The sequence below is a fragment of the Leucoraja erinacea genome, chromosome 18 (assembly GCF_028641065.1).
Source record: "Leucoraja erinacea ecotype New England chromosome 18, Leri_hhj_1, whole genome shotgun sequence".
Classification (NCBI taxonomy): Eukaryota; Metazoa; Chordata; class Chondrichthyes; order Rajiformes; family Rajidae; genus Leucoraja; species Leucoraja erinaceus.
In genome coordinates this window covers 9,344,124-9,365,031 of record NC_073394.1, presented here as the reverse complement: position 1 = coordinate 9,365,031, position 20,908 = coordinate 9,344,124, and the positions used below count along the sequence as shown (strand labels likewise).

The 20,908-nt window shown below is 38.5% G+C and overlaps 1 protein-coding gene across 3 annotated transcripts in view; it reads left to right on the top strand.

Moving 5' to 3' along the window:
• Positions 1-20,908, top strand: part of elp4 (elongator acetyltransferase complex subunit 4) — a 169,796-nt gene that overhangs the window by 52,105 nt on the left and 96,783 nt on the right. For all 3 annotated transcript variants that reach the window (XM_055649259.1, XM_055649260.1, XM_055649261.1), the window contains 2 exons: positions 13,573-13,657; positions 15,202-15,390. In XM_055649259.1, the coding sequence (XP_055505234.1) occupies positions 13,573-13,657; positions 15,202-15,390 (274 nt within the window). The remainder of the gene's footprint in view (positions 1-13,572; positions 13,658-15,201; positions 15,391-20,908) is intronic.

Genomic DNA, 20,908 nt, shown 5'->3' with positions numbered 1-20,908 from the left:
CTACACACGTGTGTATATATATATATACATACACACGCACACACACACACACGCACACACGCACACACGCACACACACACACACATATATATACATATACATCTACATCTACATTTAACCAGGTGCAAGGCTCAGGGCTTCAGATTCAATTTCTTAAAAAAGGACGTAATTGAATTTGCCACAGAACTTCGAGGGCAGATTTATAACTTCCAATGTGACCATTGATCTTTGCACCACAACAATGAGGAATATATAAAAAAAACAAAGAACTTGTACCTTTTGCAATATCCATGTGACCCAAATCATTTTACAGCCACATGACTATTGCTGTGATTCTTTATGTATAGGAAGAGAGCAATCAACTTGCTTCTGTGCTGGTTCCAAAAACAGGAATGTCCAATTAATAGTTTTTTGTTGTGCGAGTTGAAGGTGAAATTGGACAGGACAATGAAACTTTCTGTCCCTAAAGTCCGTCTCAAATCCGTCAACTTCAAATTAGAGGCAGGGGACATTTGACTTCAAGTAAATACTAAATTGCTTTATATCTTATTACAGGTGAATGGGTGTTTGTTTTATAATCCCCCAAAGAATAGGGGAATTATAGAAATGTATAAAACTTTAAAAATGGAAATGTAGCCGTAGAAAGTGAGGTAAAACCAAAAGGGATGATCTCTGAGAGAGTGGAATGTATAAGAGGATAATCTGGCAAGGTAAAGGACAATGTGAGAATGGGAGGTGTACATATAATTTGAGCCCAATAAAGAGAAAGCTAAATATGACAGTCATCTTAAAATGTTCCTCTCATTTTTAGAAGGCTGTGCACTCCTTTAACAAAAGATAAAGTGCTGTTTAGTGAGATTCCTTGAGCTGTATTAAAATTATTTGGGAGGCCAATGTCTGTTGGACAATAGCAATAGATTGAGCCGCACGAACAATACGAAAGGTACAAGTTCTTTCAATGTCTGAAAGATCATGCTGGGAGTGGGATATCTCATATCACAGCTGAAACATTAAAATTAAGGTGTCCTTCAATGTGTGTTTAGGCTCTCTGGTGTAAAGAAAGCTGCATCATAAGCAGAATATATCTTATTAAAATTGCAAGTAACACAAATAAATATTTGTTTCTGGGGGGAAGTTTAAAAATGGTCAAGTCAAGTCACTTTTATTTCTACAGCACATTTAAAAAACAACTCTCATTTAACGTTTCAATGGTTAAACAATGGAAAGTTGTTCCTGTCTAGGAATAAAACTCAAACATAAGTTAATTTACTTCTGATCACCCATAGTTTAAATAATTATATGAAAAACCATGATAAGATGGTGATGGTCAACACTTTTGTCCCTTTCAAAATACCCAAGATAAAGTAAGCTGAAACCTACACGCAGGAGTAAGCCCTTTGAACATGCTCTACCATTCAGCACGATCATGCTTCATCCTCTTTCTCGGTGCCACATTCCTGCTCTTTCCCCATATTGCTTGACACCTTTTGTGCCCAGAAAACTATTTATCATCATCGTAAATATAATCAGCCCTCATCCTCCTTGAATCAAGACTGTCAAGTCGTGTCAGGAATTTGAACTTTTCCATGAGATCCCCTCTCATTTTCCTAATTTCCAGTGAATACATAACTAGTCGGCTAATCCCACCTCACAAGACAGCCCCACCTCTTAAGAGAGTCATGATATTGCAGGAATCAATCTAGTGAACTACCTGTATGGAGACCAGAAATGTGCCAAATAGTCCATGTGTGTTCTCACCTTTGACGTATATTTGCAGTAAATTATCCTTGATCCTGTAATCAAAGCTGCTTTCTCTAAAGGCCTAAGTTCCATTTGCTATCTTAACTATCTGCTTCATCTGCATGTTCGCATTCAGTGACTGATATACAAGGACATATTAAGTATTTCTCATTTGAGGTTCCCATTCTTTCACTATTTAAACAGGATACAAGAGTTTCAGGAGAGACAGGGGTGGGGGAAAAAGAGGAGGGGGAGGGGGGTTGCATTGTTGGTTAAGGAGGATGTCATGGCTGTGTTCAGAGGTGACATTATGGACACTTCATCTAGTGAGGCTATATGGGTGGAGCTAAGGAACAAGAAAGGGATGATCACCTTGTTGGGGGTGTACTATTCCTGAATAGTCAACGGGAATTAGAAGAACAAATGTGCCGGGAGATTGCAGGTCAAATAAGATAGTTGTAGTAGGGGAAATATAGACTGGGGAAATCATAGCATGAAAGGTTTAGATGGGGTACAATTCCTCAAAAGTGTTCAGGAGAGATTTCTTAAGCAGTATGTGGAGGCCCCCACACGTGAGAGAGCAATGCTGGGTCTAGTATTGGGAAATTGGGAAAGGCAAATTAATGAAGTGTGTGTGGAGGAGCCTTTTGCGACCAGTGACCACAGTTCGATTAGGTTTAAGAAAGTTATGGATGGGGATGGAGCGGGTCCACATGTTAAAATGCTCAACTGGGGTAAGACCAACTTTGAAGGTATGAGAGAAGATCTGGCTCAAGTTGACTGGAGCAGGTTATTTGAGGGGAAAGGAACATCGGTCAAGTGGGCTGTTTATAAAAGAGTACTGAAGAAAGTTCAGGATGTGTACGTCCATGTTAGAGTGAAGGGAAAAGCAGGCAAAAAGTAAGGAAACTTGGCTGACAAGGGAAATTGAGAAGTTAGTCAAAAACAAGAAGAATGCATGGGACAGGTATAGACAGCTGGGTTCAAATGCATCACTGGAGGAGTTTTGGGAACTAAGTGACAGTAAACTATAAAAGGAACTCAGAAGGGCAAAAAGGGGCCAGGAGATAGCTCTGGTGGGGAGCATTAAGGACAATCCCAAAATATTTTATAATCACATAAAGGGGAAAAGGGTTACCAGAGACATAGTGGAACCTCTCAGGAATCAACGCTATCTCTTCTGTGTGGAGCCACAGGAGATGGGTAAGGTCCTAAATGAGTATTTCTCCTCTGTATTTACTGAGGAGAAAGACAGGGAGGAAATTGGAGCAGTTACTGGAAGTGTCTTGAGAGCAGTCAGGGTTACTGTTGAAGAAGTACTGAAGGTACTGTCGTGTGAGGGTAGATAAATCTCCAGGGCCTAATCGGATATATCCGAGGACATAGCGGGGAAACTAGAGAAGAAATTGCGGGAGCCCTGGTTGAAATTTACGAGTCATCCTTAAATACAGGAAAGGTGCCGAAAGACTGGTGTTGTGCCTCTTTTCAAGAAGGGCTGCAGGGAAACTACTGGGAACCATAGGCCGGTGAACTTAAAAATATGTAGTTGGAAGGTACTGGAGAGTATTCTGAGCGATAGGTTGTACAGCCATTTAGATGGGCGAGGGTTGATTAGGGATAGTCAGTATGGTTTTGTACATGGGAGGTCATGTCTCACAAATCTAATTGATTTTTTTGAAGATGTGACCAAAATGTTTGATATGGGCAGAGCTGTAGATGTTGTGTACATGGACTTCAGTGAGGCGTTTGACAAGGTTCTGCATGAGGCAGCTCTGGAAGGTTAAATTGCATGGGATCCAAGGAGAGATAGCTGAATGGATAGCAAATTGGCTCAATGGAAGGAAGCAGAGGGTGATGGTAGAAGGTTGCTTCTCGGACTGGAGGCCTGTGACTCTTGGTGTGCCTCGGGGTTTGGTGCTGAGCCCGTTACTGTTTGCCATCTACATCAATGATTAGGATGAGAACATACAGGGCAAGATTAGCAAGTTTGCTGATGATACAAAAGTTAGTGGTTTTGCAGATAGTGAAGATGGTTGTGAAAGATTGCAGCAGTTGAATAATTGAATAATTGTGTTCAGTTCTGGGCACCGTTTTGGAAAGATATTGTCAAGCTTGACTCCTGATGCATCCACAAAATATCTAGTAGATTTTCAAATCTAATTTATCTTTCATTAATCCATGTTGATTTTGTCGAATCCTGTTAATATTTTCTAAAGTGGCCACGTTCTGAAGAATGGTTTTAGAAATTTTCTCTGAACTTTTACACGTGATTTTGGAGTGTTTATACCTCCATTTCAAGTTAATGTGACAATGGTTTTCTTTGGGAGTTATGACCAAATAATTCTTAACATGCAATCTACAAGTGTGTTTCTATTGCATTGCATTCTATGGCATTGAAACAAGGGCAAAAAATCTAAAACTTTAGTTGTGAATTATATTTCCAATCCAACTTGATCCAATTGAATTATATTTCCAATTCCAGCCAGGTGTAATGCTTTGGAGATGGCCAGGCTTACAAAACATCAATTATACCCAACATTTTTTATAAAATATATCTGCCAAAGCTTTCTGGCAATGTAAGGGCATAGCGATTTTATGGCATCAGATCTTTGCCATTGCAATCTGGAAACTGGTCAGTAACCTCCAATATTTCTAACCTCAGAGTAGCTCCAACTAGAAACACTTCAATTTTAAGTGCGAAATTCTGAGCTAGCATTATACATTTAATTGCACTGTAGCTACAAGTGATTAACAGCTTAATTGTTGGTTATTAAATATTTATAAAGGAGCTTCCATGATCAATTTTCAGCAAAACTGTTGACCTATGAACAATTAGCAAATGTTGCAGTTGTTTGTATTTAAGGAATATTGTTAACTGATTATTGCAGTGTTACAGCAGCTTTTATTAAACGTTAGTTAATTATTTGTAACAGCAATATGAAGATTTTGTTAAACAACTGTTAATTATTTATTATGGTGGTATTGCTGAATATCTTTGTTGAAAGGTAAGGCAGATATGTAATGGAAAATATTAAATATTATTAATTCTGCTAGTCATTTTGAACTGAAATATATATTTTTATGAAATATGTATTTTTATGAAATTTGAAACATATTTCCCTCTCTCACATACAGACAGTGTAATTTGACTTTGTACTACTGACAGGCTTTTAAAATTGTTCCATTTACATTGGATAGCCATCCAAAAGATTGCTTTGTAGCATGAAGTTGGCAATAGTCATATTGTCAATTTCATCCAAACTCCAAAAGCATTTGCCAATGAGATTAAATTTCTAACACTTCTACTTTTAGGCTGGATATTAAAAAAATGAAAGGGCTCAGAATTTCTTGAATCCCAAAATGGTGTAAGTATCACATAGTATCCATTATTAGCACTAAATATCAAAGAAATCTGTGAATAAATAACTTTTATGTTTTATACATTGCTGGTATTTCCTAGATCAGTACTGCTAATTTTGGAATTCCTTCACCTAACCCGTTCATAACCTGGTAATATTATTTATCAATATTAATTTTAAATATGTTTTGTGTAGTATGTACAGAAATATCCAATTCTGCTCAACAAGTTCAAGCTTGTAGTCATGCCCACTCATACGCCCTTCCTCTCCCAACATCTATTTGTATCTTCTTAATTTAGTTTCTCCTTAAACATACCAGGCTATTTCTCTCAACTACTTTCTCGAGTAGTAAATTTCAAGATTCAAGAGAGTTTATTGTCATGTGCCCCGATAGGACAATGAAATTCTTGCTTTGCTTCAACACAACAGAATATAGTAGGCATAAATAAATACAGAACAAATCAGTGTGACCATATACCAATGAATATATATATATATATATATATACACACACATAAATAAACAGATAAAGTGCAATGGGCAATTAATGATCAGAGTTTTGATTGAGTTGAGTTTAATAGCCTGATGGCTGTGGGGGAACAGCAGCTATTCCTGAACCTGGATGTTGCAGATTTCAGGCTCCTTACCTGCAGATAAGACAGGGAATGGATGCTGACATTTCAAAATAAAAAAATCTTGACCCCAAATGCCTTACGTGCATAGCCCCAATATTTCTTAGCAATGTATATAAAGGAGATCCTCATGGGATTGGTGGTAGTGGCCAACCACCTTGATGGAGATAGGTTTAAATTTTTAATTGGGTTGATTCTCAAATGTTCATCAAGTTCATTGCTAATTTCTCTGAGCATGGTTCAAAACATCTGGCAACTGGATGAAATCACATTGATAAGGTATAGCACAGCTTTAAGGAACTGGTACTGATTGCAATCTGCTTCATCCTTTCTCATCTCTTTTATCAATTTCCAATATATTCTTACCAACAAGATTTCCAGTCTCCCTACACCATTAATAATATCAAGAACTTTCTGTATTCAGCCACCCAAACCTCCTCAGATTGCATTATGACACGCAAGGATATTTACCAAACTTTCTGACATTGACTGTCATTTAAAATAATTGGCAAACATAGAATTTTGCTGCAGTTATCTGTAATAAAGCAGATAAGGATATTTTTATATCATAAACAAAGTCCTGCTTGATACACGTCTGAGTTTAAACGGAGAAAAAAACTGGAAAAGGCTCACCAAGGCAGGCAGCATCTGTGAAGAAAGAAAGTACATATGTTTCAGTTTGCATTGAAATTATTCATCTAATCAGTAATTAAAAGTTGGACAGTAGATGGAGAAAGATTTACAATTGTGTAATGGTGGCTTATACATTCATGTTAATGGTTGGATCATAAAAGCGTAATCTTGTCACCATTTAAAGGTCAAACCATATGTGAACTCTGATTAACTTCATTAAATTTGACTTTTTTTGTTCTGTTTTTGTAAGTTTTATTTAAAGAATGTTAAGAACATAATTGGGAGAATTAGATGGGAGGAGCTACCATGCCAAACAGCGAGATAGCTGAATTAAATCTGTAGAAATGCAGTAATTAATTCACGATGCTTCAGTAACCCTGTCATTTTAACTCTCTTGTTTGAGCTTTCTTGTATTGTTGAAAACAGTGACTCCTCCAAGCCATTTGGTCTTAAATGTCATAAGTACTTTCTCATTGAAACAAGTATTTTCAGGAAGAAATCTTGTATTAAAATTAATTCCAATTGTCACTAAAACTACTTGAGAGCTTTCTTCTTGCTATTTTTTCTATAATTCTCCAGAAACTGCTAATTCCTTGGTGGAGCATTACTCTACAAATTTATGTCTCTCTGCACTTCTTTTCCAAGTTTTCTTTTTATATGTGTGGCCCCTGCACATAAATTTTACATGAATTTTGACCATAGAGGCCTCTACAGTTGAGCCCTGACCTCAGCCAAGTTTCACCCTTATGAACCTGCAGCATTGAGCCATTGAATAGTGATAAAGCATGTGCCTAACCTGAAGACGCTGAGGCTAATTGTGGTGCCCCAGCTGGGATTAGTTAAATCAGTACTACTGAAGATCCATCCTAAATTTCTTGGAATGTTTGACACATTGTACAAGTACAGATAGGTCAACCTTGTACAAGTACAGACAGTTTGCAAAACTTTGTTTTGTATTCTATCGAGAAATCATATCAAACAAGCAAATGTTTAGCCATAAATTGCAGTGCTCTTTGTTTTACCTGCCAGTGGTTTAATGTTACACAAATGACCAATGCTACTTGAAACATAATGCATTCATAATAAAATCATGATGCTTTGCAGTGATCTGGTTCTAACATAATGGGATCTCATGCATTAAAAACAATTAGTTTTCTTTTCTTTTGGCAATTACATTGATCATTGCCTCTTGACGACTGGGTCCTTTTGCACTGAATTTGCAACCATCTGCATGATTGTTGACTATTCTGCCCCTTAAATTGAGTTTGTAATACAGATTGTTTTCTATGACATGATTTGGACTGAAAATATTGGAACCATTTTATTTATAAATTGTGTAAAGGTAACTAAAAAGTGTCTTGATTACACCTCAAATTGGTATGGACATAGATTATCATTATAGCCACATCTTAAACTAAAAACAGTTAAATCAGCTAAAAATCTTTCTAATGTGATCTATGAAAAGATAATGACTCTATTTGTCATGTTCTTGATGCTCTGCTTTGGGGAACTGCTTGGAAACAGCATAGTGGAACAGCATAAGACTTGTTTGTTACCAGGATACCAAGCTGCTTGCTGTCGTTTTATCAGTTGACAGTTTACTCAAAATAAAGTGTCACGGTAATTTTTTACAAAAATTTCAGTTATAATTAAAACGAACTGAGCAGCTGAAAGAGTAAATTTTACATTATTGGCAACATTAATCCTATCTGTAAAATTAATATCTTAAAATGTTTCTTTTTCACACAGGTTTGCAAGTTGTCTTCTAACTGTATCTATGTATCGAGTCTTGTGCAATGTGTACATTTCTTTTGTTATAATTTATTGACATTACATAAAATGTATACCCAGAAATTACTTTCTGTCCAACTGGCCTAAACCAATACATTTGCCATCGTAAAGTAATTCTAAGAAACATCCTTTTCATCGTTTACCTCCTGTGTACATCTGCTTTCTCGTAACGTGCCTTTGATAATCACTTCAATTACTGTTTGTATTTGACAGTTTAATATTGTAAGCCATTGCTGGTTAAAAAGATTTCTCACTCCTCAGACTTTTATTTTAAAATAAATTATGCTTCCGTTAATTATGATCGCTAGGTGATCAGCTTTGTAAAATAGGAATCGATATGGATAGTAGGGAGCCTTGGTTCTTGGTTTCCTGGTCCTCCAAAATATTCCAAATGTAATTTAAACTGGAGGTGGTGGAGGGATGACTTAAGCCAGAAAGGGTTCTTGGGAAGGAAGAGCTACCTTAAATTTAGTTGCATCTGGTTGTGTAACAATGGTAGGGTGAAGACTATTCCACACTTTAATTTTTCGGGAGACGAATGAATTGCTGTACACATCTGTCTTGGTAGCTGGTACCTCAATTGGATCGAATGCCCTCGTCTGCTCCTGGTTTGGGTTTGTTGTAGGTTTTGTAATCTATGTCGAGCTGGCCATTTAACATTTTGTAAATACAGGTCAAACGGTATTTTCTAATAATGAGCCAGTCGTTATTAGAAGGTGAATTACAAGTATGGTACTATTATGCATATTATAAGGCAGGTTTTGTACCTTAGGTGTATAATGGAATCAGTACTGAAAGGTTAAAGATAAGAGGGCCACTTTTAAAGGAGATGTGCGGGGCTGTTTTTAGGGTGGATACCTGGAACATGCTGCGCTATGATTTTTCGCCAGCTTACTCACCGTTCTCCTGTGCTGCAAGTGCAACAAGTTTCGTTCCGATCGATGATATATTTAAAAAGTTATATATTTTAAAAGTTATTAATGTTTTAAAATAGTAAAAACTTTGTATGCGCAGATTGCTTTTCGTCACCACCATGCAGATTGGTCTCCTCTCCTGTCAGTCAGGAAGGGGCATTGCTGAACTGATCCTGCAGCACAGCCTCCACTTCCTGTTCTGTGGGCAGCTCTGGCTTGGCCGCCCACTCGCCACCCTCACCCAGTCCCCCGCACAGCGAGCTCGGCTCCGCCAAGGCCCAGGTCCACGAGTGCTTCGGCCACCTACAGCCAGGGCCGGGCGGAGTATGCAAACCAGGCCGAGTTCCAGGCCCTGGCGCTGCTCTACGTCCTGGGTAGGTGCTGGGGCAGGGAATGGGAGTGAGTGGAGGAGGATGAGCAATTTTGAACAATTACTTACAATTTCATTTGATTTCAAACAAATGTAATGGCTTACAACAAATGTGCAACTGATATTCTTTGTTAACCCACTCCAAGGCATCCATTTAAGGATACACTAAATTCACGTGTGATATTAAGTAGATATAGTCTTGTTTTGTAGGTGATGCAATGTGTATTAACAAAGTGGATATCTGTGATGAAGGTAACTATTCTCAGAACAAAGATTGAAAAATAAACATTCAACAAACATAGGTACATATAACATGCAGTTTTCTTAACAGTTTATTTTATCAGAAGACCCGATGGTCATTAATTTAAACAGTTCCCCAGGACTGAGATTAACTTGCTTCCACACCGGTTCTGAAAATGCTGATGGAGCCATTGTGGAACCCTTAATCTATGCCGCAGTTGGTTTAGGAGATGCATGCAGTGTGTGAGGAAAAAACAAATTGCTGGAGGAACACAAGTCAGGCAGCATCTGTGGAGGGAAATGGACAGTCAAAACCCTTCATCTGGACTGAAAGAGTAGGGGGAAGATGAACAGTATAAAGAGGTGGAGGATTTTGCACGAGCTGGCAAACGATTGGTGGATCCAAATGAGGAGAGGTCAATTGGCAAATGGAGTCAGGTGGGGAGGGAAACGTGGAAACACTGACAGAGGCTGGGAGTGGATAATTGAAGACAACAAAGAGCTGCAGATTATGGTGCATAAGAAAGGAAGAGTTGAATGTAATAAGGGAGAAATGGGCAGATTGGAACAATGGACGGAGAGAAGGGGACCTAGTGGGAACAATGTGTAGGTGATGAGTGTAGAGGAGGGGAAATAACCATTGTAAATGGAGGCTGATGGGGTGATTGGAAAGGGCTAAATGGATAGATAAGAAAGACAGAAAGGGAATGAGAGGAATTGGGTTACCTGAAGTTGAAGAATACTTTCTTCATGCCTTTTGATTGTAGACTATCCAGGCAGAGGTGATGAGAACTAGTACCTTACACCACATTTATGCATTGGTTTTCAGTATTATAATGTATTTTTATATTTTCAATAACCATGGGACACAGATTCACAAAGGTTGGTGGGGATGCTATTGCATTTTTGATTAATCATGTTATATGGCAAAACAGACTAAGATGAACATGCATTGTATTTATCAAAGAGTATTATTCTTGGGGGGTTTTTCTCCATGCAGCTGGTAATCTCTTTCCATGATCGTGTTCAGTGTAGACAGTTTCAGAAGCGTGGGTGCCGGATATAGATCAATGGGACCTTCCCTTCAGAATCAAATGCAGTTAGGACCTCAATTCTGGGGATGTTGATCAGGGATAGGATGCTGACATTGGATTGCTTCACATGCCAGTGAAGTTTGACAAGACAGCATTGACGGTATCTTCGGTACCTGCTATAGGTATCCATATCTTAAAGCCACTCAGGAGGACAGATCACTGCTGTCTTCTAGGCTATAGGTTTTGTGCTTGCTTAGAGGTCTTAAACCTCAAACACTCCTTTCCTTATTTGGCCAAAAGCAATGTGAGGGCACTGTTTGTCATCAGTGTCTGAAATCATTGGGAAATGACTCCTACGATATGGGAAGTGTATTTTCAGGGTTTTAGTATGCACCTATATTATTGAAGGGCAATGTTCTACAAATAGGCAGTTCAGTAGAAGATCTTTGTTTTACATATGTTAAGTATAGGACTTATTCTCCTGTATGTTTCAGTGATCCAATTGACAATAACTTGAAGTTTGTGCATAATCCTGCTTTACCTAGTCGCTGCACTTCAGTGACTGAAGTTGGAGTGGCCATGGTTCCGGAGGATAAGTGTTGCAAGGTGAATAGTTTCATGCTAGTCCTCCTCTAAATGGGTTGATTCCCTCCCAACACCTACCCCCACCTTAATATTGTAATTTCCAGATAATCAGTACACAGGCTCAACTCCACTTGATCTCTTGATTTGATTTTCTAATTGGTTAACAGTTTTAAAATAATGATTATCTAATCTAAAGAACCTCAGGATTCTTAACTTGCATTTATTACTTAGCACAGGCTTATTGTACAGTGCAAACCAAGACTTTTGGCACGGTATTTTTAGATCAATTTGAATTGACACTTAAGTTTTCATAACCAAACTGCAGTGGCTGTTCTTTTCTGATCCGACCTCATCTCAATGACATTTTCACAGGTAATTGGAATGTTAGTTATCGTTTGGGTAAATGGAGGTGAAAACATAAACTTCTCAATGATTGATGTTTTTTTCTTGTAAATCCGTTTGAAACATTGCAGCATTATTGTGTCCCTTATGCTCACCTTGGGTCTGTTAATCTTAGTAATACCATCAACTTTTGATATCTGCTTGATGAGTGTGAAGAAGATTGGGGGAGAACATCATTGCCAAGCGAAGGAAAGAGCAGATTTATTTTCCAAGTATGATAAGAGCTAAGCAAATATTTCTGCTATTTCCATATGTTACATGTTACTAACATAGCCTAAACATGTTCACTATTTTCTCTATCCACACATTTGAAGGTTTTAAGTTTCTCTTCACTTCAAAAGAAATGGATAGTTCTTGGGACCTGGAACTGACAAAAATATAATTTTAATTTATGAATGTTAAATTTGTGCCTTTTGTCTGAGCTATTTAATCATTTAGTTACCAATATATATATATTCATTTCATTTACTGTGTTCTATTTAGCATAGATTCTTTGTTTTACACTTTAAAACAATGTGTCATTTGACTTTTGTCATTTATTTTATACATCAGGTTATAATATGTATGTTGTTTAACTTTATACATCTATAATTTTGGAGCATATTTTTCTCCATTTATGTAAATTTTTGTTCCGTTGGCCTTCACCTGGATGTAGTTTAAAATGGATATTTGCATATCACTCTATTTTAATTTTCTTGACTGAAACCTGATAACATATTTTGGCACAAACAAGTTTATTATTGATGGGGGAAAAAAACATTTTGCAAAATGTTTTTATTAAAATTACAAATTTTCAACAAGATAAGCTCAGGTGACTAGGACTTTGATCAGGTGTGCTTGCTGTGGCAGTTCATTAACGATATGTTAATTAATCTATGATTTAACACAGAAATGCTGTAGTGGTTTCATCTTTTAAGTTGCTTCATTAAATCATTAATTTTCTAGGAGGTAAGTGAGCCTGACATAATTAAGGCATCCTTGTCTCTGCAGAATATCCCTTTCATATGGTGTCAGGTCACTGAGGTAGTTAATACAAGCGAATGAATGCTGCCTCCCAGGGTGCATTTTATTTATATGGCTGTGCTGTGAACTCAATTTATTAGTTCGGTTTATTTTTCACTTAAGCAGTTTAGAATGAAATTAAGATTTTGCTCTGGCTTGGGACCACTGATTATAAATAGAACTAGTACTGCAGAAACCTGATGTAAGGCAAAAGACATGTATTTTGTATTGCACTAAAATCTGAGCACTCGTAATTTAGGCAAATCTTCGTAATTAGTCCGCAAGTTAAATAAAAAACACTCCGGCTAGTTTTTCATTTGTTTTTAACAAATCTGTAATAGATTCATATTGGGTCCACGCAAAGTATACCCTCATTTGCATCTAATGGATTGGTGGTTTTCCAATTATAATTGTAACCCAAAGCAAAATATTAATAAAATATTAATAATGTTATGTGCTTATCATAAGTCAGCTATATTGGCATTGAACTGAAAGTTTCTCAGTTTGGATAAATGAAATTCTTCTGGACTAATGTAGACAGGGTAAAGATCACAATTTTCCTTCAGGTTGCTTTGGAGTAAAGACATGCACTTTGATATTAGAGTCATAGAGAGATATGGAACAAAAACAGGCCCTTCAGCCCATTGAATCCACGCCAACCGTCAATCACCCAAACGCACTAATTCTACATTAATCTCATTTTTTTTCTCCCCACATTCTCATCAACTTCCCCCCAGATTCTGTCAATAGAGAATGGCCATGTACAAAGTAGTGGATTGAGTCCCATCGTTCATTAGCATAAAACTACCAACAGGGTGCTAAAGTGATGTTTTAAATTTGTGACTTCCTTTTCACACTTTTTTTTGATAGTAACATGAACTTGGGTTACGTCAAGCTGCTTCGAGCCATACAGAGAGTCATCCGTGAGGAAGGATTTGATGGATCCAGTCCCCAGGTATGGTGCACAAGCCCTTCGTGTCTTCTGTAATCAAGTAACTAATGTTGTTTTCATAGCGCTCTCCAGGGTGCAGCCGGAAGGGCTTGGAATAATCAACAATGAACAAGCTGTTTCTAAGCATAGATGAAGTAAACAAGCATTGCAAAGACAGAGTATGGGTCATATGTTAATATGCATTTGCCTCACGTTTTGAGCTTTCCTCAACTCTATTGGGTACAAGCATTGATGTGCATAAGCAGTGTGCTCTGGCATCATTAGTCACTGAGCACCTAAAAAGGAGCTGTCCATTCGAGAAAGTGGCTTAGCCTGACTTCACATTAAGCTACATTGGGCGTTTTTCATTGATATAATGAAAATATCCATGTTGTAAAACTTGTAGCCTTGACAAAACTATGACCAAGAAAATCTTTGTTTTGTTACAGAGAAAAATCTGATAATTTAAGTTTGTAGGAGGCTGTTCAGTCACCATTTCATCAAAATGTTAACTAAATTGGCTGAGCCCAAGCCTCTGACTGAAGAAAAACTTCATAGCAACTTTAGCTTTACTAATACTTGTGTCTTAATTTAGCTTGTTATTGCTCAGCTCGCAATCTCTACTGAGATTTCGACACAGATCTGGACAGGCTGCCTTTCCCTGTGGAGGCAAAACCCCTTTGGGGAAGTAAATTGGTCCCTGACAGACACCTCTCCCCTTCCCAGTAGTAACCATGGCAACAGGCATGTCTTAACAGTTCCCACAGTACAGTGTGCCGAGCTGTTTCTGTAGCAAGATGACAGGTTTTCCAAAGCAGGGAATGTCAAAAACGGACAGCATATATGGTGAATCCATATGTATGTACACACACACACACACACACACACACACACACACACACACACACACACACACACACACACACACACACACACACACACACACACACACACACACACACACACACACATACATTCTTTCACAAACTCATCTGATTTTCTCAATTATGTGTATTTTATTGGATATATTTTTCAGCAATTAATTTGTGCACATTTCCTTCTGATTTTTATCTCAGTTTGACTCTTTGTCACAACCAGTCGCTTATGATCAAACAAAAATTTGCACAATGCTTTTTGTGTGTCTAGGCAACTGGTCTCTCCATGTAAGTAAAAGTGTAGAATAAGCTATCCTTTTTGGTAGCATGAATCGTTTGTGATACCACAGGCAGCTTTTGTTAACAGAATCCTAGCCCAAACCAGCTGGAAGTCTAGCATACGCTGATCCTTTCTTGGCACTTTGCTAGCAGCTATGTAGGCTTTTGCAAAAGTACAGCTCTTATTAAGGTTCTACTGGTATCCTTCCCTGTTGATATGCCAAGGAAACAAGCTGTTTTATGAGCCGTTAGGCAGCTGGAAAGCAAGTCCAGACAGAAATTTCAAAGACTCGTCACCTGTCCAGTAGCTGTTGTAGATCTTGTAAGTTAGAATGCAAACTGGGTAGGAAGGGTGTCATTTATAAGCAACCCCCTGCTGTTTTGTCACATTCATTTGCACCTCTCTTCCTGCAGACTAAACAGAGGAACATCCTGCGAATAGGAATCCACTCACTTGGCTCAGTGTTATGGGGAGACGATGTTGGCCTTAATGAAAACCCAGAATCTGCATACAGTCTCACGAGATTTCTCTATGCACTCCGTGGACTTCTCAGAACATCTCTTTCTGCCTGTATGATTACTGTGCCAGCATACCTTATTCAGGTTAGACTCCTTAAGTGGAATAGTTATTCAAATTATCTTTTCTGTTTAGTAGGAGTGATAAGACCATATTTCCTTCGAGCAAACTTGCTTATTTCATTTTGAGATTTCTCAGCATGGTTTTCCAGCAACAATGCCTGAGAAAAAGCTAATTATTTCTAGTTTTTTTTTCAAGTTTTATTACCCTGCCGTTTCAAACTGCAAGAAAATGTTGTCACCATTTCATATACTGAATATGTTTCTCAGCAGGGTACGGTGCAAAGACTGAATGTCACTGTTACTGCACAGGATGATGGTGGGACGAGATGAGTCATGTCTGGGGAAAAAAAGGGTAGTTTGAACCAGAGTTGTGAATAACCTTCTGGTCATAATAAACCAGAGTAAACCATGTCCTGCATGGACATTGGTCGAGCAACAAAGTGTGCACTTTATATTTGATACAGCGGAGTAGCTGTAAATTGTTTTTAAATGAACTTTGAAATTAGGGTGATAAAATAAATACACAAAATGCTGGAAGCTCTTAGAGTGCCAGGTCACATCTGTCAGGAGAAACACCAAGTTACAGTTTCAGGCCTAAGACCCTTTGTCAGAACTTTATCATTTTTCCAGCATCTGCAATTTTTTTTAATTTTCACTTTGGAATTGGAGGTTTGTTTACACTGTCCCAAAACTGTTTTTGTGATGATTTAGTGAAGTTCGGTGGATGTCTGATAACAAAGCCTGATTTAAATTGACATTATGGACAAGTGATCTCTTAAGGGCCTGTCCCACTTACACGACCTTTTGCAGACGACTGCCGGCACATGTCGCTGTATGGTCGTGAGAGGTCTCCAAAGAGTCGTAGCGTCTTCCTGGTCGTCGCTGAATTTTCAACATGTTGAAAATTTCGGCGACCTATGACGGGTGCCGGCAGTCGCCTGTATAGGTCGCGTAAGTAGGACAGGCCCTTTATGTTCTCAACCAGGAATGGCACCATTTCCCTGACTTTCTTGCAGCAATAATAAATCAGCGTATCAAAATATCTTTTAAAAAGAAGATACAAATAAGGTGGCTATAATTTTACGTTTTCTGTGGTGGATAACTTGGCTTGGCAATGGCTTCAGAATGGAATAACTTTTTAATTAATTCTATTAACGCATTAATAAGGGAATATGCACATAGCCACCACATTTAATTGTTACAAAGGCTTAATGTAGCAGATAATTATTGAGTATATTCATTTATTTAAAGTCCAGTATGTTCTGGCAGTAAATGTTTTTCAGCTGTCTTTTAAGGTAAATGAACTGTTCAGAAAGTGGAGCACCACCTGATCATTTTTGAGGTGAATTAAAAAAAATCATTCACTTTAAATACTTTGAAAAACACAACAATGTCTTTACTTTGATTGATAGCATTTTATTTTGTCTGTTTTCCATTGAGACAATTTGTTCAAAATATAGACAATACTGATAAGCTCTCATTACTGCTCATCCCTAGTTCTCTGAGAAAGAGCCACCTCTGGAGCCTCAAAGGAATCACTGTATACACATCTCTTGGTTCTCAATTACATGCTGCCCCTGAACAACATCATCCAACAATAATACGACAGGATGGCTCAGTGGCACAGTGGTAGAGTTACTGCCTAACAGTGCCAAAGACCCAGGTTCGATCCTGACTACAGGTGCTGTCTGTATGAAATTTGTACATTCTCCCCATGACCTGCATGGGTTTTCTCCGGGTACTCCGGTTTCCTCCCACACTCCAAAGTCACACAGGTTTGTAGGTTAATTGGCTTGATATAATTGTTAAGTGTCCCCAGTGAGTGTAGGATAACATTAGTGTGCGGGGATTACTGGCTGGCACGGACTCGATGAGCTGAAGGGCCTGTTTCTGCACTGTATCTCTAAACTAAACTAAAAAAACTAAATAATACGACTTGACACTTCAGTTGAGTGCCTGACCCAAATTTTTTACTCCTGAAACCACCAATTTCCATGGTTAAAATATAAGGAAGATGTGGTGGGGCAGACGGGCATTTACTGGCGTATAGGAATCTCTTAGAGTAATTGAGTGTGGAAATAGGCCCTTTGGTCTAACTAGTCATACCAGCCAAGATGCCTTATCTAAACTAGTCCCATTTGCCCAAATGTGGCCCATATCCCTCTAAACCTCTCCTGTCCATTTAACTGTCCAAGTATCTTTTAAATGCTGTTATATGCAGTGAATTGCTGGAATTATCTATGCTAGAGTATTGTGGAGGAAAGCTCATTGGCAATTTTCAAAGAAGAAATAAATACATTTCAGGGAATTCCAGCATATGAGGAACTGGCCCAGAAAGTGTATGCCATTCACTCTTCATGCCTGCTTTGATATTCATTGAGATTGTGACACAATTCTCCTGAATTATCCCTTGGTTTCTTTAATATCTAAAAAATTATCAATCTTGTCCATGAGCATATGCAGCAACTTGGCCTCCTCAGTCATCTCAGCCAGAGATTTCTAAAGATTTATTTCTCCCAGGATAAAAAAAAATATTTTACTGATAAAGAAACTGGTAATCCCAGATTTAGATGCCCTGATCAGTGTAAATATCATTGCCAGTCAAGCTTCCTTTTATAACTAACATGCATAGAATCATAGAGTGGTACATTGTGGAAACAGGCCTTCGGCCCAACTTGCCCACACCGGCCAACAATGTCCCAGCTACCCTAGTCCCACTTGCCTACGCTTAATCCATGTACCTGTCCAACTGTTTCTTAAACAATGGGATAGTCCCAGCCTCAACAACCTCCTCTGGCAGCTTGTTCCATACACCCACAGTGTGAAAAAGTTACCCCTCAATTTCCTATTAAATCTTTTCCCCTTCACCTTGAACCTATGTCCTCTGGTCCTCGATTCTCCTACTCTGGGTAAAAGACTCTGTGCATCTACCCGATATATTCCTCTCATGATTTTGTATACATCTATACAATCTCCCCTCATCCTCCTACGATCCATGGAATAGAGACCAGGCCTACTCAACCTCTCCCTATAGCTCACACCCTCTAGTCCTGGCAACATCCATTAAATCATTTCTGAACCCTTTCAAGCTTGATAATATCTTTCCTATAACATGGTGCCTAGAACTGAACATAATATTCTAAATGCGGTCTCACCAACATCTTATACAACTGCAACATGACCTCCCAACTTCTATACTCAATACTCTGTCTGATGAAGGCCAAAGTGCCAAAAGCCTTTTTGACCACCTTAGCTCGACTTTCAAGGAACCATGCACTAGATCCCTCTGCTCTACCACACTTTCCAGAGGCCTACCATTTACTGTGTAGGTCCTGCCCTTGTTCGACATCCCAAAATGCAACACCTCACACTTCTCTGTATTAAATTCCATCAACCATTCCTCCACCCACCTCGATCCAGATCCTGCTGCAATCGTTCACAACCTTCTTCACTATCTGCAAAACCACTAACGTTTGTATCATCATCATAATGGCACCAAAGGTCTAATTTCTAAAGCTGCCATGATACGAAGAAGGAAAATAAGCTGGGACATAAGGAAGCTGTGGAAGAATATAGTTAAGTAAACAAAAATCTGAAAAAATGACTGTAATGTGAGCATAGTAAATTGTCAATTTTTACATGAATTATTAGAAACAAAAGACATATTCAAATTGAAGAAACATAAAGAGCTCTGAGATAAAGTATAGCATAATTAGAAAACAAGCCAAATCCAGTCCTGTGTGTAGGAAAGAACTGCGGTTGCTGGTTAAATTCGAAGATAGATACAAAATGCTGGAGTAACTCAGCAGGACAGGCAGCATCTCCGGAGAGAAGGAATTCGACCTGAAACATCACCAGAGACTCTCCAGCGACGCTGCCTATCCTGAATTACTCCAGCATATTGTGTCTATCTTCCAAATGCAGTCCTTGCACATATTATTTTCAGACATTGGTCTCACCAAGGTTATATCCAATAAGAACAATATATTTTTGTACTAAAATCCTTTTATGTAAAGCCCAGCATTCATTTTGACCTTGATTCTTTGCTACACATGTGAATTTGCATACAATTTTATACAAAAATACCTATGTCACCTGAATTCAAACTCAGTTCGAACTCTATAGTATGCCTTGGCCACTAATTCCAGTGTAGACTACAACATTTACCATACAACTAATATCAAGTGAACTTGTGTATAGAATCTTGTTTTTAATCTACATCCTTCCTTAAATTGTGGTGTTACATTTGCTGTCTTGCAAGCTGCAGAAGCCAATCTAGATTCATTCATTAGCCATGCCGGATCATTTGAATATGACACTGAATATGACACTGACCACAGTTTGCTGATGACACTGTGGTGGTGGGCCTGATCTCAGACAACGACGAGAAGGCCTACCGGGAGGAGGTGGCTGGTCTAGCACTCTGGTGCCAGGATAACAGCCTCCTCTTGAACATCAAAAAAACGAAGCAGCTGATCATGGACTTTAGGAGGGCACATCATCCGAGGACGTACACTCCATTGGGGATAAATGGGGATCCTGTGGATAGGGTGAACTCTTTTAAATATCTGGGAGTCCACATCTCCGAGGATATGACATGGACATCACACGCTTCAGCACTCGTGAGTAAGGCAAGGCAGCGCCTTTACCACCTCAGGCAATTGAGGAAATTCAGAGTGTCTTCGAGGTTCCTCCAGTATTTCTACGCAGCGGCGGTGGAAAGCATCTTCTCCGGGAATATTACCATCTGGTTTGGGAATTGCTCTGTCAAGGGCAAGAAGGCTCTGCAGAGAGTAGTGCGTTCGGCCAAACGCATTATGGGAACTTCACTTGCCCCCCTGCAGGAACTATACATCAGGAGGTGCAACTCCAGAGCCAACAATATCATGAGAGACCCCTTCCACCCCTGCAACGGACTGTTCCAGCTGCTACGGTCAGGCAAACGCCTCCATTGCCATGCAGTGAGAACGGAGAGGTTGAGAAGGAGTTTCTTCCCAGAGGCCATTCGGACTGTAAACACATATCTCACCAGGGACTAACTCTACTGAACGTTTTTCCTTCCATTATTTATTATGTAAAAGAATATGTGTGTTATGATTGCGTTTATAGTTTGTTTGGTTGTTTGTCTTTTGCACAAAAGTCTGCGAGCATTGCTACTTTCATTTCATTGCACATCTCGTATGTGTATGTGACAAATAAACTTGACTTGACTTGAGTAATGCATTTACTATCTCCTTAAACACCATCTCCTTCAAAATCCGAGGATAAATGCGTCAGGTTTTAATATCATTGAATGGCATTAATTTTCCTTATTAATAAATTTTGAATTTATTTTATTTCCTCATTCCAGAGCTGCTGTTCTCCAGTATTTCCGGGACATTTGTAATGCTGCATTTAAAACCAGACACAAAATATTTGTTTTATTTCTCAACCATTTACTTGTTCCCCAATAGACTGAACAAAATCACTTTCAATTTTTGTAGTAAATTCTGATCATTTTATGATCACGGTGCTTTAAAGGCTCCTTAAATCCATGAATACT